This window comes from Pipistrellus kuhlii, unplaced genomic scaffold (assembly GCF_014108245.1).
Source record: "Pipistrellus kuhlii isolate mPipKuh1 unplaced genomic scaffold, mPipKuh1.p scaffold_m20_p_3, whole genome shotgun sequence".
Classification (NCBI taxonomy): Eukaryota; Metazoa; Chordata; class Mammalia; order Chiroptera; family Vespertilionidae; genus Pipistrellus; species Pipistrellus kuhlii.
In genome coordinates, this window is record NW_023425529.1 from 85,768,015 (window position 1) to 85,786,715 (window position 18,701).

At 43.1% G+C, this 18,701-nt stretch overlaps 1 protein-coding gene across 1 annotated transcript; it reads right to left on the bottom strand.

Moving 5' to 3' along the window:
• Window positions 1-336: 336 nt before the first annotated feature.
• Window positions 337-6,819, bottom strand: SHISA2 (shisa family member 2). Its single transcript, XM_036456517.2, has 2 exons — window positions 6,198-6,819; window positions 337-2,530 (listed from the first exon to the last, which is right to left on the bottom strand). The coding sequence occupies exons 1-2, from the start codon at window positions 6,817-6,819 to the stop codon at window positions 1,977-1,979; spliced, it is 1,176 nt and encodes a 391-aa protein (XP_036312410.1). The 3' UTR covers window positions 337-1,976.
• Between the last annotated feature and the right edge of the window lie 11,882 nt (window positions 6,820-18,701).

Sequence of the window (18,701 nt, forward strand, 5' to 3'; positions counted from 1 at the left end):
CTGATTGATGATTCTCTCTCATCGATGTTTCTGACTCTCTATCCCACTCTCTTCCTCTCTATAAAAAATCAATAAAAATTTTTTTTAAAAGAACTATCTCTTTTGTGTTGTCAACATTTACCATAGAATATGTAAAATAATGTCACTGGCTCATAGAATTTACATATAAACTTCTCAGATATTGATTACTTTTAAAGGTAGTCTCTTGGTTCTAGAAAGCAATACTTATAATTTTGAGCAATTTTATTATATTAACAGATTTAATAGACCATCTAAAATTAGCAAGTAGAATGAAAATGAAAAAAAAAAAACAAACAAAAACAACTCCCCTAGGAATTCATACCATAAAATATTTATTAATAAGTAAAATTATTTTCCCCTGCCTTTGGTTATTAAAAATGTTTGAGTATCTTTGCAGATACCAATTGCCAACAGTGGTTTTACATTATTCAGACATGAGATAGATGTTAGATTGTTAGATAGAAAGACAGGTAGGTAGGTAGGTAGACAGATAGATGATAGATAGGGTAGATGAAAGGTAACAGACATTGGCATAAATGTGTCAAAGACCAACCTTATGCATTTGTTTAATTACAAATCTTGTTTTTGCTAGCAGTTGGAAATTTACTTGCACATACTTAAACTTATTTCTTATAAGTAAACAATACACAAACTCACTTGAATCTCATAATTCTGAACACTGGTAATGAATATAGTGCTTGCTGAGGACTAGGAGAGAAAAATAAGAACTTTGTGGGGAAAGAAAGGCAATATCTCTTTGAAAAGCTTTTCTCCTGATTTAATAGTCCCTATTGCCTGAAAAATAAGCCATTTTGATAACAAGAGTATAAAAAGCCTTAAGATTTGCAAAGTAAATTATATTTGTGGTTTAAATTTCATCCAAAACCTTGGATTATGGCTGAGAAGCTATACTCAACCTTTATAAAGCATTTCTTTGATATTTATAGGGGAAACAAGAAATATTTTATCAGTTCTAAGCAGAAATGCTGATCTTAATTTATAAGACAGTAATTACCTGCACTGGGTCCTACATAGACATGGGGATCTAAAAACCAAATAGAAAGAAATGCCAAGCCATACGTAATTTGTAGAAGTAGCAGGTGATAGATTATAATTTCAACATAAAAAAGTCTAGTTACTTCTCAGATGTCACTGTAAAGTTGGAAAATTAGAAGATACAATCAAGAAGGGGATGAATGGCTTTATTACTACACCACCCACCATTTCAAGATTAAAACCCTAGAGTTCTGAAACGTCATTAGTTAAGTAACTAAACAAATTCTTTCAGTCTCTTTTTAATGTAGAAAATCACTTTGTAATAAGATCTCTACACAAGGTAAAAAAGCACAAAATAGACCAAAAAAAAGCACAAAAATAGACCATTTATATGTCTTTTTACAATGAAAGAAAGAATACCTATGAAATACTGAGACCAATGACTAATCTCATGGAGCTCAAATTGGATTTCCTTGTATAATAATTGTGTTCTAATATCTTTCCCTAAACCTTGGATGCTTATAAAAGCCTTACCCAGGTAAGAGGCAAGGAATAGGTATTCTGATTGGGTACAGTAAAAAACAAAAACAAAAGAAACAATAATAATAATAACAATATAATAAACACCCTTAATCATCTGTTTACAAAAATCTTTTGACAGCCATACCTCAAGGGCACTTAAGGGCTCAAGATTTGTCATTCAACCATCAGTGACAACACAGGCATCTCCAGGTGATGTCCTTTTCCGTCATAGATCGATCATGCACTGGGATAAAACATCCACAAAAGCTAATTCAGAGAGAGATGTTTTCACACAGTTTGGGGGCAAATGGAACTATCCAAATGAATTGTGCCATGAACATCCCCAGCATGCATGGACTGCCGTTTTGAGAATCCTTGCCGACTCCACAGCTTCCTCTTTCCTCGGTCTCATAATGGAACCCAGTCGGCACCTTGAGTCACACGGTCACGGCTGGGTACATCTTCTGTTCACTGTTAGTGTGAGGGAAGGGGGCCTGGATCTGCCTGAAGCCCGTCTGTAGGCCGTCCATGAAAGGCGGCACAGGAGTCATGGGCACCGAGTCATGCTGCACCGTGTATCCCACATACGGGGGATGGAGATACTGCCCTTGATGGGGCACAATTTGGGTGGCCTGCTGACAGTTCAGCACAGAGAAGTTCGTGGGCATGTTGACATAGACGTTGTTCATGGTCCCCTCAGGCAAGCAGCAGTTGGTCTGTGACCTCGTTGGGGGCGCCCGGGCTCCGGAGTTGGCGCTGGAGCTGGAGCTGGCAGCTGTGCTGGACTGGCGGGAGGACGAGCCCCGGGAAGTGCTGGCACTGGGGATCATGGGGATGGTCTCCATCAAGCGGCTCCCCCCAGGGGCCCGGCTCTGCTGGGGCTCCTGCTTAGGACGGAGACATCTGCAGCAACAGGCGGCCACGATTGACCCCAAGATGATGAAGGCGACAAACACGGACCCAACGATGAGGAATGGCACGTAGATGGGGACTGGAGGGCAAAAACATAACATTATGAGTCACTATAAATATGCAGTAAAAATCAGTGTGCTTGGCAGCGGAGGTCGGAAAGGAGCGGCAGCGACACTGAACCGAAGGACCCGGGTGGGCTGGTTTGTGTGCCATCATATGCACTGTCCTCTATTCCGTCTCAGAATAGGTGGGAAGACTGAACAGGCATGGCAGGTCAGTCCCTCTAAAGCAAAATGTTTAATATTTACAGCTAGATTCACCAACTGCACTGGCTGAGGCAAACCGATGTACTGAAAACATGTGTTTCATGTTTTGAGACTGTTCTAATATCCCTACAATAACTGAGCCATCCATACTTGTCCAATAGTTGTAAGATCTGTACAGAGACGAGTTGAAATTATCTAAGAAGCTTTCTTCCCCCAGCAAGTTATTTGTATTCCTTGTAAAATCCATTTACCATATTTTATTTACCAAGTTTTATTTCCAGAGGCAAATAAATAAAAAATTTAGATCAGACTCTAGACATGACCATTTCCAAAAGGAGCCTGTGAAGCACAGAAGTCAAAAAACGGTAAGAAGCCGAAACCGGTTTGGCTCAGTGGATAGAGCGTCAGCCTGCGGACTGAAAGGTCCAGGTTCTATTCCAGACAAGGAGTCAAGGGCATGTACCTTGGCTGTGGGCACATCCCCAGTAGGAGGTGTGCAAGAGGCAGCTGATCGATGTTTCTCTCATCGATGTTTCTAGCTTTCTATCCCTCTCTCTTCCTCTCTGTAAAAATTCAATGAAATATATTTAAAAGAAAAAAACGGTAAGAAAAACTCCCCATGTTTATCTAGCTGAGACTGGCGCAGGTTAGAGGGGCCTCGCATGGGTCACTGGGTGGTGGAAAGGGGAAGAGACTTGTGTGCAGGGACGTTATTTCAGGCCGCATGGAACAAGGTACAGAGGAGAACAAATGTTGGGGGTGACAAGGTATTTGTTCCAGGAAGGAGAGTGGCCACAGTGAACTAGGCAGCACCGAGGCAGGCCCAGCGGGCTGGGGTGGAACAGTCACCCTGGAATTCCCACACTGCATTCTGTGTGAGGAGCCACAGGGAACGCCTACAGAGCATAAAGCAATGGGCACCATATTTAGCAGGTGAGGTTTATTCTGAAAAATAAAACCATAAGAGATAAAATAAAATAAAAATAGTAACTTTAGTGAAATTGGTAGCAAGCTGTATTTTTTATTATTTTTCTCTAAAAACTCTTGTGAGCCACGGGGACAGCAGCATGGGGCTTCCAGAAGCTGGATAAGATACACCCAGTGACGGGGAGGGGAGGGATCAGAAGGAGGAGCCGCCAGAATGCCAGGAGCCACTCTGGTAGAATTCCACCTGAGGTAACTGAGAAGCTACTTCTTTGTGTGTTCCTGCCCATGTCCTTAACTATTTGCTTGGAAAACACAGGGGGACAGAGACTAGGTCTTGCTGGTCTTGGCAAAGCAGTGCCAGCTCAGTGGTACAGGCAGAACCTCAGGAGGGAGCCCAGTTCTCCCACACCTCTGAGGTACCCTTTGTCCCCTGGAGTCAGTGTTTTTAGAATACAGTAGCACATGAAGTCATGGAGAAACAATGCCTTACAAGCAAAACATACTTTATAAGTATTTAATCAAAGCTGACATTTGATTTCCTTAATCATCCACTCTGAACAGAATAAATACTGTATTTATATATAGTGTTCCTTTAGCAGGTAGAAATATTTGCTACAGTTTACAGCACAGCTGGCTTTCTGACTGTTCTAATCATAGTCACTTTAAGCACACTAGAGCAGGGGATGGGGGCATCTCCATCCACATGCTATAAATAGTTCATTCTCTAAACTAAGATACTAGTCCTAAAGGTGTCAAGAAGTAAAGAAATAATAAAAAGAGCCCTTGCTGGTTTGGCTCAATGGATAGCGTGTCAACCTGCAGTCCGAAGGGTTCCGGTTCGATTCCAATCAAGGGCATGTATCTCGGTTGCAGGCTCCTCCCCAGCCCGGGTCCTGGTCAGGGTGCAGGCAGGAGGCAACCAATCAATGTATTTCTCTCACATCAATGTTTCTGTCTTTCCCTCTCCCTTCCACTCCCCCAAAAATCAATGGAAAATATCCTTGGATGAGGATTTTTTTTTAAAAAAAAAGAAAGAATAGTAAGAAAAACCCCAAACATTATAGCAAAAACTAGCTGAAAGCAACCTAGATCCACATAATGAATTTGGGGGAGAAATAACTGTTCTCTTTCCAGAATTTTTAATGGGAAGTGTAAATAACTACGCAGGGATGAAGAACGCTGCGCCCCTCCAATCCCTCAGCACTGCTTCCTTAGGCCTGGTGTCCTTCTTAACTGCAGAAGAGAATCAAGAGGAGCAGAATTTTCAGGAAAAAGAGACTTAAAAGTGGGGTGAAGAAGGCACCCAGGCACAGCACAGGGTGTCATGAGAAGTCTGCTGCCTACTGATGTGTCCGAAGCTAGCCTAACTTTTTAGAGACCATTACTAAGCCCAACCCAGCTGACACACGGAAGCAGCAGTTCCGTCTTTGGCTCATTTCTCAAGGCTTCCTTCCAGGGCCACACACCCGGCAAGGCTGAGCTTGTGCTTTAAGATGCCACCTTTTCTGGAATTACCCTCAGTTCTCCTCTCTTCAGAGTCAGCGAAGCAGAACAACAGGAGTGGCTTGCCAATAAAATGCTTGACTGCAAAGGGACCAGCACTGAAAAAGAGCTGCCTCTTAGCAGGGGAGACAGCTCTGTCCACACAGATGCCACAAGCACCAACTCAGGTAACTCAACGCCCGGCCCTTGTGCCTGTGAACAGTCCTGTCCAGCTGCAGAGAAGAGAGACACCGCCCTCTTGGTGACATGCCTGCCATCTGACCTCTACCCCTACACTAACCTAAATCCTCCCTCTAGAACACACATATTTGTTATGGACCCTGGAGGAAAGCCTTCTGGGAGGTTTGTGAAGAGGAAGTGGAACCTATCAAATTCTTACACGGACTTATTTTTCCAACTCTAGCTTTGGCAATTTGAAAAAATATATAATTTTTTAAAAATCAGAGTCACAAAGAGCAAGATTGGGTACGGCTCTAATGTCACACCTCCCAAGTCCAACATGGTGACAACTGTCCAGAAACCAGAGGCCCGGCCTGACAGGGGAGCGATGCCGCAGCCTGCTAGAGAGGATTAGAGTCTCCAGGATCTGGTAAAGGGGTCACCCACGGGGAGCCCTGAGGAGCTTCCTCCTGAGGAGTCTTCACAGAAGTGCTCCCGCCAGCCCTCAGGGCTTCCTCTGGGACAACCAAGATGCTAACCCTTCCTGGAAGTCAGACCTCTGGGGACAGGCGGCATGGGAGGGAGCGGCCCCGAGGCCCTCCCTTGGACTGGGGGATCATGGAGCTGTCTTTGGCCCACCCTTAGACGTGTGGTTCTCTTGGGAAAATCCAACCCAAACCTTTTTTTAACAACTGGGGAAACTGAGTCTCCGGACAGTGAACTGGTGTCCCATTTCTCAGACAAGAACGGCTGGCCCGGGATGCTGGCACCCCCTCCTGGTCCAAGACCCTTTTCCGAAATCTCAGCGCTCCTAATTCCGTTCCCCTCTCCAGGTCCCAGGACTGTCCGGGCAAAGCCAACCTTCCTCCCGCTCCCGCACCCCCTCCCTACCTGCCGAGCCGTCCGAGCCGTCTTTGTCCGCGCGGCCGGGCTCGCCGGCGCCCTGCTGGCGGTCGTTGTCGCAGCCGCCCTGGTCCAGGCGCGCGTCGGCGCTGGAGCAGCAGTAGCGCAGCGCGCAGCCGCCGCAGCAGATGGTGGCGTCGCCGCCGTCGAAGCGCTCGGGGCACTGGAAGCCGACGTGCCAGGCGCCCTGCGCGTCCAGCCAGCCGTGGCAGTACTCGCCGCTGGCCCGCACGCCCGCCGCCAGCAGCGCGGCCAGCAGCAGCCGCAGGAGGGCGGCGGGGGTTCGGGCAGCGGCGAGCGGGCGGCGGCCGCCCCGCATGGCACCCGGGCGCGGGCCGCGCGTCTCCGGGGAGCGCGGCACGGTCTTCGGCAAGTCGCGGCCCCCGAGTTCCAGTTCCGGGGGTGCTCGGGCCGGGACCTCGTCCCTCTTCTCAGGGAGCGCCCGCTGCCCTTTGCCGCGACGTCCCTGGAGCCAACGACGCCGGGCTGCTGGCCCCGAAGGCTCTAAGCCATGCCCTCCTCCTGCCCGGGGCAGCCTGGAGAGGGGGTCTGCGCTGACGGGACGTTTCGGGCGCAGACTCAGAAGGCGCCCAGAGCTGTCCTCCCGCATCCCCCGGAGGCTCGGCCCGCGAGAGGACCCTCCCCGGGCATCCCCGAGGGGACGGCCCTTCAGTCCGGTGACCGCTGCGGAAGCCGCTGCGGACTCGGAGCCAGGACGCTGCCGCGGGGCTGGGATCGCGGGATACCGCTCGGGAGCCGGGAGCGTCTCCCTCCCCTCACTCCTTTCTTCCCTCACTCCGCTCGCGGGCGGCGGGAAGGGGCCGGGAAGGCGGGCGGTGCGCCCAGAACCGCGCTCAGCAAGTGCGCTGCCCGGCCGCGCTCAGGCTGCTCAGCTCCGACCTCGGTCCGCATGGCTCCCGCCGCGCAGCCCCGGCGGCCCTCGGGGTGCGCCACGGCCCCCGCCGCGGGACATGCGATCAATCTCTGCAGCTCACGCGGCGTCCGGGACGGGGCGAGGGGCCGCAGTCCCGGGAGCCTGGCGGCGGCGGCGGCGGCGGCGCGGGGTCCCCGGCGGGCAGCTCCGCCGGCTCCCTGCTCGCCTCCGCAGCGGCGGCTCGCTTCACTGCGCTGGGCCGCTGCCTCTCCCCTCTCCCCGGCCGCGGCGCTCCCGGGAGGTGCGCGCCGGGGCGCCTCCCACAAAAGTTTCAGCCTCCGGGCTACAGAGAAGCGGGGCACGCCAGCCGCCCGCAAAGCCGCCGCGCCCGGCACCAAGCCCGCCCCGAACTCGCTCGCCGCGCGGCCGCGGGGCTGCGCTCTTAAGAGGGGCCGCGGCGGCTCGGCGCGCATGCGTGCTGCGCGCTCCCCTCCCCTGGGCTCCCGGGGCCGGAGCCCGGCGCGCCCGGACCCGGTGGGAGAGCGGCGGGCGGCCACGGGGGCTGCAGGCTGGAACAGGCGCGGGAGAACACGCAACTTATGCAACCTAAGCCTTGCTAACGAAACAGTGATATGTAAAGTGAGCTAAACTTGCTTATTGAAGATCTCTGCCATTCAAAATTCGGTTTGATTCTCAGAACTTCCCCAAGACGGATTATAATTACATTTTTCGGACAATGAAATCGCTGCTCAGAGTCACTGTCTCTCTCAGCGTCCAGCAGCTGATGTCCTTCCTGGTCGTGGCTGGCCGCAGGCCCCGCGAGGAAGAACTTGGATGCTGGTGGTGGCAGAGTTCGCATGCCTGGTGGAATGATGGAATGAAGAGAGTTCGAGAAAAACATCACAGATTGACCACTGTCTGCTTGATTTGTGACTTTTTTTTTCCTTTTTCTAAATTTGGGCGTGGCGATTTAATGCATTCAAGCAGAGAGGTGCCTGGCCTTACTGGTGTAGACAGCTGCAGTTAGAAGAAAACAAAGGTCAGACAGACCAGAAATGCGGCTTTGATGGAGGAGAAATTAATAGCTTCTCTCTTGCGGAAGCTGAAACAACAGGTGCTGATGCTATTAAAGCAGCAGTGATTATTTTTAAAGGAACTTAGTGACCCTTCCGACTGGGTCTGGAAATCAGATGACCTGAAATCTAGGCTCAGCCATATCAGTAAAGAATCATTGCATTTTGCTGTTCTCGGTTTCTACGTTTTTAAAGTGAAACGTAGGATGTGATGACTACAATGGTTCCTTCCAAGTCTTTGAACACAAGGCAAATTTATTCACAGCAAGACACTGATGTTCATTTGGACACGGAATATTCCTGGTAAATGCACAGACTCACACTTGGCTGACACTCTTCCACCACTCCAACCAAATCAAATCAAAAGGAAAAACTATCCTACACCAACCTCCCTCCACCCCCAAACACCTTATTCTTCTCACTAAATCTCTCTCCAAGCAGGTTTTTTAGTCGTTTTGGCTACATAAAATGATGTCTTTAAATGCATCAGCCACCAACTTGTCTTAATCTAATAAGTAAAAATTTCTAAATGAAATTATTCATTCAACAAATACATGCTAAGGACTTACAATATACTCTGCTCTGTATTGGGTATTGGGGATTCATCTAGAAGTTAGACATCGTGGCTATTTCCTGCAAACAGACCTTAAAGTCTCTGAAGTAAGACAGATATCGAACAGAATAGCAAAGAATTGGATAAGTAAATATAATACAAAGATGAAAAAAGCTATGACAGGTGATATAAAGTGTCAATTTAAGCACATAATCTGGGGGTGGAGAGAGGAGGGGAGGCAGAAAAATTATCAGAGGAGTGGCTCTTTAAAATAGACCAGAAGAAGCTGAGGGAATACAGTTTTTCAGCTTGTCTTTTTCTTAGAAAATACTATCAGCCGGCTCGTGTTCATTGGGGGCTTACTCTGTGCCACTGGGGTGTCTTACATGCATAGTCTCCCTTAATCCTCATCACCCTACGAAGACAGGATTGCTATCCTCAATAACTTGCCCAATTGATAAGATAAGTGTCAGCATGCCTGGAGAGCACCCGAACTTAGAGGACTTTAAAGCCAGCCCAGCATGCTTTATTGTCTCCATTACAGTAAGCCAAGGAGTAACTGGGAACTCTATACCAATCACCAGACAGTTGGGTATCATTATTTTCCTATGGCACCATAAATGGATTTGAATGTTATTCGGAGGGTTAATACTTCACCCTTTTCTCTCTTGGGGAAAAAAAAAAAAAAACTAATGCAAGAGAATTGTACATTTCTTCAGACAGTATCTATACCATACCTTCCACTATTCATTTATCATGTTCTCCAACACACCCACAATTAATGTTTATTTATGAAGAAAGAAATGTTGAACATTTTCACATTGGAATTGATTTAGTGTCCTGGCAGTGCAACCATTTATACACAGAGTTCTTCTCAAATAGTTTATGATTTAATCCACAACTGGTAAACTTGGAAATGTAAAGCTTTGAATAAATTCAGCCTCTTTTTAATTGCTCTGCTTCTTTATTCCTTGAAGGTTAAGGAGAGGCCTGTTCCTCAGTGTGGTGATGGATTGTGCTGTGGATCCCTTATATCGCTCTGTTCTTCCTTCTGACTGCTTTTATCTTTTCTTTGTGTATCTAGAATGTAGTATTGAAATTTTATAAAATAATTTATCGAATACTTATTGAGCTTCTCTATGGGGACATATTCAGATGGTCTTGTTCCTTCCTTAAGAAATAAAAACAGCCTGTAACTCTGAGCATCAACCTATGAACCAGAAGGTTCCATTCCTGGTCAGTGTACACGCCCTAGTTGCAGGCTCCATCCCCTCCAGTAGGGGGTGTGCAAGAGGCTGCCAGTCAAAGATTCTCTCTCGTCATTGATATTTTTATCTCTCCCTCCCTCTCCCTTTCTCTCTGAAATCAATAAAAATATAGTTATTTTTAAAAATTAAAAAGAAACTCCCTCACCGTCCTTAACAGAAACCTAAACTATTTTACTAGTCTCTTCTGGGAAACTGTAACTAATAGTCATAACATATAGGTAGTCGTAATAATTTATTATAATCAAAACTAAATGTCAAGCAGTCTGCCAAAATGTATTTAAACATATGTGAAAAAATCTACACAAAAAAAGCACTTAAAAAGTTGAATTCTAGAGACATTAAGTTCAGGTGTATATTTTCAGGTTATTTCACTTTTCAATCTGTGACTATATATGAATAAAATACAATTGACTTAAAAACAAACTTCTAACATATCTTCAACAGTACAAGTAGAAAGTCATATAAGTAAAGAAATGATTACTTATAACTTTGCAAGCTGAGGTTGATGCAAATCATATGGAGTTTATCACATGTCGTTTGTCTGGCAGTTCTAAACACGGCAAGTTGTACAATGCTGTTTCTGCAAGTTTTAGCAAAAGCAGAAGGTTCTTAGCATCTGTACACCCGTCAGCAGTCTGGTTAGGGAGAATGGCTTGCACTAATTCATTCATTTTTTTCTCCCTCTTTTGTAAATATAGTTTTGAAAATTCACATTTGGTTTACCAGAGTTCTTTTAGATGAAAGTATTTGTGTTAACAAATAAGACTTCAAGTCCAACAAATATGTTAATTTACATTTCTTTCGATTTTGTCTTGTAGTTACCTAACATCATCTGAAAATAAAATAAAAAATTTATAACATTTTGTTTTCTTTCTTTCTTTTTTTTTTTTATATATTTTTTATTGATTTTGTACAGAGAGGAAGGGAGAGAGATAGAGAGTTAGAAACATGGATGAGAGAGAGTCATCGATCAGCTGCCTCATGCACACCCCCTACTGGGGATATGCCCGCAACCAAGGTACATGCCCTTGACCGGAATCGAACCCAGGACCTTTCAGTCCCCAAGCCGACGCTCTATCCATTGAGCCAAACCGGTCCCGGCTTGTTTTCTTTCTTGATGCTTTTAAGTTTTTCATCTTTTATCCACCTATTTTTTCTTTGTAATTAATATACTGACTTTCAGAAGAGTAATTTCCATATTTTAAATGCTCTCTTTCTCTTCTTCCATTAACTTTAAACTCTAGGCAGACTTCACTCCCTCACCCATCTTCACTCCTAATCCCAGAGTTTTCTGAACCATTTTTATGTTGATGCTGATGTTTACTATTGTTATATTTTATTTTTGGAGATATGGACTTCTTCCAGGACTTCTTCCAATAATGCCAGAATATCCAAAAGACCAGCATAAACAAAACCAACATGGCATCAAAGAGCCTACAGCAAATTCTTGCAAATCATGTTACTTGATAAGCCTAGTATCCAGAGTATGTATTCAATTTTACAACAAAAAGACAAAGCAACCCAATTAAAAACCAGGAAAATGATGTGAATAGATTATTTACCCAAAAAAAGATGCAACAACCAATAAGCACATGAAAAGATACTAAACATCATTAGTCATTAGGGAAATGCAAATCAAAATCACAATGAGATACACTTCACACCCACTAGAATGGAAATAAAAATAATAATCAGAAAAAAACACATGTTGGAGAAAGGTAGAGAAACCAGAAACCTTTCAGATTGCTAGTGGGACTATAAAATGATTCAAAGATTGTGCAAAACAATTTGACAGTTCCTTTAAAAATTAGACACAGAATTACTGTATGACCCTGCAATTCCACTCCTAAGTGTATATGCCCAAAAGAGTTGAAAGTTGTACGCAAACATTCATAGCAGCACTATTTATTTTTTTAATATATTTTATTGATTTTTTTACAGAGAGGAAGAGAGAGGGATAGAGAGTTAGAAACATCGATGAGAGAGAATCATCGATCAGCTGCCTCTTGCACACCCCTACTGGGGATGTGCCCCCAACCAAGGTACATGCCCTTGACCGGAATCGAACCCAGGATCCTTTGGTCTGCAGGCTGACACTCTGTCCACTGGGTCAAACCGGTTTCAGCAAGCGGCACTACTTATAAAAACCAAAAAACATAGAAACAACTCAGTGTCTATCAACTGATGAACAGATAAACAAAATTTGGCCTATTCATACAATGGAATATTTTTGGCCATAAAAAGGAATAAAGTACTGATAATAAAGGCTATAACACGAATGTACCTTGAAAGCACCATGCTAAGTGAAAGAAGCCAGACACAACAGGAACACATTGTATGATTCCATTTATATGAACTAACCAGAATCGGCAAATCCATAGAGAAAGAAAGTAGATTAGTAAATTGCCTAGGACTGGGGGAGGAAAGAAGGGAAAGTGACTGTTTGATGGGTACGAGTTTTCTTGGGGGGGGGGGGTGAAAATGTTTTAGAACTAGAGAACATTGTGAATATAGTAAATCTCACATGGTAAATGTTTACATTATTTGAACCCTACCACAATAAAAAGGAATCTAGACCTAAAAAAATAAAAGTTAAAAAACAAAAAGGCTGCAGCTGTGAAACTAGTTACCACTTTCAAGGCTCTATTCTCTAACTTATAAATGATATTGACAGATGATCAGCTAGTGAATGTAATTATGTCACCCCAGATTCATAGGTTGAAGCCTTAATTCCCAATACTTGGCAAAAAATCAAGATTAAATGAAGTCACAGGGTGGCTTCAATAGCAGGAGGAAGGAGCAGCAGGGAACTCGGGCTCAGAGAAGAGTCCATGTGAGGACACAATGAGAAGACAGCCCTCTGCAAGCACAGAGAGAACTCAGGAGACATAAACCTGCTAGCTCCTCCGTGTAAACTTCCAGACTCCAGAACTGTGAAAAACCAACTTCTGGCTTTTCGCCTCAGAGGCTGTGATACTTTGTTATGGTCTGAGCTGAGTAATCTACCCTCCCTCTCTCTATTCCCTCTAATACACCAACATCAGGAATAAGGCTGGAGGACAACTGTAAGGTTTTCCTAAAATTTGAGGCAGGTTGGGTCATAATTCTACCTATGGACCATAAGGGGACGGCTTGAAGTGACAGGAGCAGGTGCTAGAAACAGTTTGAGAAAACTGGATATCCATCTGCAATAAGATACAGTAAATGTGTGCTCATCCAAACTGGAGGGAGAAGGGAGTGTAGCCAACTGGCTGCTAAGACCCGAGTATCACATATACCCAGGTTCAATTTCCCCCAGAACATTTTATTCATATCTCTATTGGTAAAACTGGGATTATGATTCCTTTTGTCTTCCCATCTAGAAGATAACTCCCTGAAGGTGGAAACTTAATCTTGCTCATCTTAAAGTCCTCACTCAAAGTCTAAGTTGGAGTAGGCTCAATTTACTCTGTCAATGAACATTTACTGGCCATGTACTATATGGCAGGCACAAAGACACTCAGTGTTGAAGTGTTAATTTCAGTGAATTTGAAATCAATAAAACTTCACTAAATATTAAAGCTGTTCTAAGTGCAGCCACTGGGATATAAAATATCTGGTAAAGACTATGATGAAAAAACCCTGGGAAGAAATCCTTGGATAGTGGGATCAAAGGGATCAAAGGGAAGGGAAGTCCTAGTCAGAGCCTCCCATGGCCCCACCCCCATAGACTTATATCTGAGGCTTGAGGTAAGAGAGGCTTGCAGTGAAAGATGATGCAAGAAAGAACACCGTGTCCTAGATGTTACCACGTGGAATTGAAGCGTAAGCTATCCACACACTTGGTGCCACCAGCTCTTATCAGTGGCAGGAGAAGCTCTTTGTGATGCCACTGGTAGTCTTGACTTTGCCTAGGGATGTTGGTCAGGCAATGCCCTCTGTCAAGTTCTCGGCCTACGAGGCGGCTCCGCTCAGAGCTACAGCTGCACGAGGAAACAATCGCCAGAGGATGGGCTTCAGAAGCACGGGGGGGGGGGGGGGGGGGGGGGGGGGGGGGGAGCCACGGGGACACATGCACTCTGCGGGGAGTCCCACAGTGAGAGGAACTCCTGGGAGGGGTTCCTCTCCGCAGACTAAGAGAAGATGGAGAAACATCCAATATTATGCAGAATGGAATTAAGTTTATTTATATCCGGACTAAAAAACTAGGTTCCTGGAATATAATTTCATAGTTTTAATTAAAGCTTTAATTCAGAAACATTTTGGATTATAGGTTCATTGGGATGTCTCATTACTAAGATCACTGTTTTTCTATGACCTGGTCATGTTTTTAAAATCCCATTTCTCCTGAGTGTTTAGATTTGGTATAAATAGGAATTTCCCTCTTCAAAGCTGCCTCACCAGTCTCCTGGTTAAAAAAAAAAAAAAAAAAAAAAAAAAAAAAAAAAAAAAAAAAAAAAAAAAAAAAAAAAAAAAAAAAAAAGCCACAAAAAGATAAAAGAACCATTGTACTGCTTATTTTAGCAGAAGCAGAATGGTGGAATTCACAGTGCAGCCTCACAGTCATCGTAATTATCCCTGTCCAAATGCTTTAGCTTTTCCAAACCAAGCCTTCCCCAATTTGATGATTTCAACTTTTCTTTCTTTTTTTTCTTTTTTCTTTTTTTTTTTTTTTTTTTTTTTTTTTGTAACTTTTGGGTTAGTAAGAGATTGTCTTTGGCTTTTGCAAAAAAAAAAAAAATCAGTCTTGGGAATCAATTGAATTAAACTTTGTATTTGTTCAAAAGTCCTTGGATAGCACCTCACATCTGCATTTTCTCAAAATGTCTCCATTGCAAGGATAAAGGAGAACGTATTCAAATGAGCAGGAAAAGGTTTAAGGAGTCCCATATCCTAAAAATGCTAGCATCCTAATAACACCTTAAACTTAAGTACTTCAGACCATTTCCCAGCTTTACAGTATTCTGAACACTTCTTACTTCATATTTTAAGTTCTTATGTAATAATGTAACAGTTTTTTGGAAAGTCTCCAACTTACTAGCTTTCATTACTTAATTAGAAGAAAAGTTTTAAAAAATGTTTTTATATTAGAAAATATACCTGAATAGTTGTACAACTGAAGCTCAATCACCTAATAACTACTATTTATTGAGCATCTGGTGTGTGTCAGGCATTGGAATAAATTCTTTGATAGCATTATAGTGTCTCTTCTAATAAGTATGTAATTAAATAAGCTAAAAAAAAAGATTTAAATTCACCCACTTTTCTAAAATTTCAGAATAATTTAAAAAGAAGTTACCAGCCCTTGCAGAATGTCAGCCAGTTCATTTTAATACGAGTATTGTCAGATTTCCTTTGTCAGCTCTTTACTGCAATGAGCTGGTTTCTAACGTTACACAAACAAGATAAGATGTCTTAGAGAAAATACACAAATCACTGGCATTTTTAATTTCTATTGCCAATTTTGATTTTATACGGTGCACATATTTTTAGTTGCTTTATTTCTGAAAGTGGCTCGATTTACTTGGGAGATACAAGATCCAGAAGAAAATGCGAGAACAATGAAAAGCAGGAAAGTAGAGGAAGGTTTAAGGTGTTGAGATACGCCTAAAGAAAGTAAGGTCAGGGGGGTTATTACAAAACTACCTTTAATAATATGAGGAATTATTTTAGGATGCTCTTGGTCCTGCAGTACAGATAAAATTGACCAGAAAGAGTGGAGTTAAATTACAAAAAGTGCTATTTAAAGAACTCTCTCTAACCAGTGTGGATGCAGAAGCAGTAATGCAGATGGCTGAAGAGACAAGGAAACCTCCCAACCCCCATGTTCCTTAAGAACTTGTTAAATAAACTCTAACCTGTGAAGGAGGGGAATGTTAGGATAATTGTGCCAATAGGACCAGGATTAGTTAAATTCTTGAGATTCCTTACTAGTATTCCATGAACCTTGCTTTGCAATGTAAAATTTGGGGGATTATAATAAAGAAAACAGCAAACCTGGTTCATATTTGTTCTTTTGACATTGATCAAACTTGCTCACTTTCTCAAACAAATAAACTATTTTAAAATAAGACAAAATTGCTTCTATTAATATGTCTGTTCTCTCGTTCCACTATTTTAATTAAAGTTTTGGAATAATGTACATTTTAGTACTTTTGTGGCTTGGAGGTGACCTTGAGACCTGGTTTGGGCTATATTAGTCGTACAGTTCCTAATCCTGCTCACTCAAAAGTCATCCAGTGTAAGTTTCAGAAGTAGGCAATATACATTTATAGACTGGGTCAAGCAAATTGGACAGTTTAAGTGAGCACTGAATGAATGGGAACATAAATATGTTGGGCTCAATAAATGGTCATATTTATAGAGTGCAGAAAACCCATATCTCTCACTTCACTTGAGAAAACTTTGCCAACTGGATTGAACACAGTGGTCGTGCTATTGAGTGCTGAAACCACAGGAGAGGCCAACTCAGCTCTTTCAACTGAACCTCCAACTCCTGAAGTACTATTTCACCTGTGCTTGTAAAGCCCTATTTAATCTCCTCTTGGTAGAGAATAGGTAATGGGTTCTCAGACACACAACAAAACAAAAACACAACCAAACAAACCAGCAAAAAAACCTCACTTCTGTCTGAACCCATTCATACATTTCTAGAACCTGTATGGGACTGCCACACAGCCTAATTTCTGAGAAAATATAATCCATATGTTGCTTGATAGGAAGAGAAGGATTAAGCCAGACTCCATGTAATAATAATAAAAAAAGGATAACTGACTTCAAGGCCCAGCACTCACCACTGTTTTCTTCATTATGGTGGGTCCTGCTTTGGTAGTCTTGGCAGAGAAACAGATCAGGGCTTGGTTTATGTTAAAGTCTGAGTATTTGAATAGACTTAGCTTCCCAAATACAGGAAGCACAACCCTCCAGTTGTTGAATCCTGGTTCTGGAACAGAGTGCTCTGACATGGGCTGGTATCACAGTGGCTGAGTCATGAACAGACAGCAAGCTCAATAAACCAGAAGATTCTTTCTAAAAGACAAGCAGAAAAGTCCAAGAATAGCCTCCTGTATCCACATGTCACAGAAAGTGGACCCTGCCTCTTTTGGAGGGATTTTGGCACTATTTGCATGTCTCCAGCTCACTGGATATCCCAAGATTCCTGGAGTAATGAAAACTTGGGATCATCATAATTGACATGTATCAAATCTTTGAACTCCTTAACTGATACTCATTGTGTTTAATTTTATAATTGGCTATAGAATTTCAGCAAACTATAGTAATCAACTCGTTTTCCCCCTAAAAAGTAGGTTAAGGTAAATATATAGTACTCTTGTTTTTTGTTTTTGTTTTTAAAATATGTGTTTATTGATTTTGGAGAGTGAGGGAGGAAGGAAGAGGGAGAGAGAAGGAGAGAAACACTGATAAAAAAGAGAGAAACATGGGTCCGCTGCCTCCTGCATGCCCCCTATGGGGGATCAAGTCACAACCCTGTCATACTCTCTGACCAGGAACAGAACAGGCAGCCTCTTGGTACATGGGACAATGCTCACCTCACTGAGGCACGCCAGCCAGGGCACGTGCTCTTGTTCTTAGTCTGATTGACTAAAAACTAGGAAATCTGTGGCGAGGGGGGGGGGGGGGGGGGGCGTGTTGTTATCTTTACTCTTTACTTGCAAATAATTTCAAACTTAGAGAAAAAGAGGTAAAAATAAGAATACCACAAAGAACTATATATTCCTCCACTATAATCACCAATTGTTAACATTCTGGCAGTCTGTTTTATATCCAACAATGATATGGACATGTAGGAAAAAAGCACTAACATCCCTAATGGTGCACTGCTTGTCAGGCCTGAACCAAAACTCGTTGTATTATGCTGATCACTGATTTATTTTTTACCTGTTGTCAATGAATTATAAAATCTAAGTTACATGCTTATTAAAAAACATATTTGGGTAGCTCACTCCTAAGAGCTTGGCTAACTTTATACATATTATCATGCTGAACTTTTGAATCTAAGTGCTAAGTTGAAGGATATAATTCTAGGCCGTTTGATACAGAGGAAACTATGTGAAAGCCATAAACGGCCCAAGACTTCCTGTCTTTGGCTCTTGCACTCCATCTTCTGGCTAAAAGTTGGACGTGAGATGGTTAAGTTGAACATTGCTATAATTAATTACATAACACAGAGTCACCCAAGCACTAGATTTAAAGGAGAGAGGCACTGACATTATATCCACAGAAAAACAGCAATCTACAAGATCAGAAGAAAAAAAAGATAGCTATGAGGCTAAAACCACACTCTGTACCTGGAATGTCAATCTGAGAAGCCTGGTTTTATTGCCTGCTGAGTGATGGAGACAGAGAGTGAGGCAGGGGTAAGGTTTGTGGGGTCAGGCAAGGGAGCAATCAGCTGGTCATTGTGATTTTACTTTAAATTATCGATAATCTTTCTCCAAGTCACCAATCCTAAATCTAGGCTCCTGAATTGTAGTGTTTCTTATTGAATGAGTGATGTAAGAATGAGAACTCATTTATTTGCATCATAGACATGATCTTAAAGATTTAATCCAAAATACAACTACAGTAATAAATTACTGTAGCACACAACAGTGGATTATCTAGGAACTAAATAGCTTTTCATAGCAAGATTTGTGCACATCTCTCCATAAGGTCACATTTTCAATTTGGTCCTGAAATCCAACCTTTTTTGTGAAATAAATTACCCACTTAGAACCCTAATAT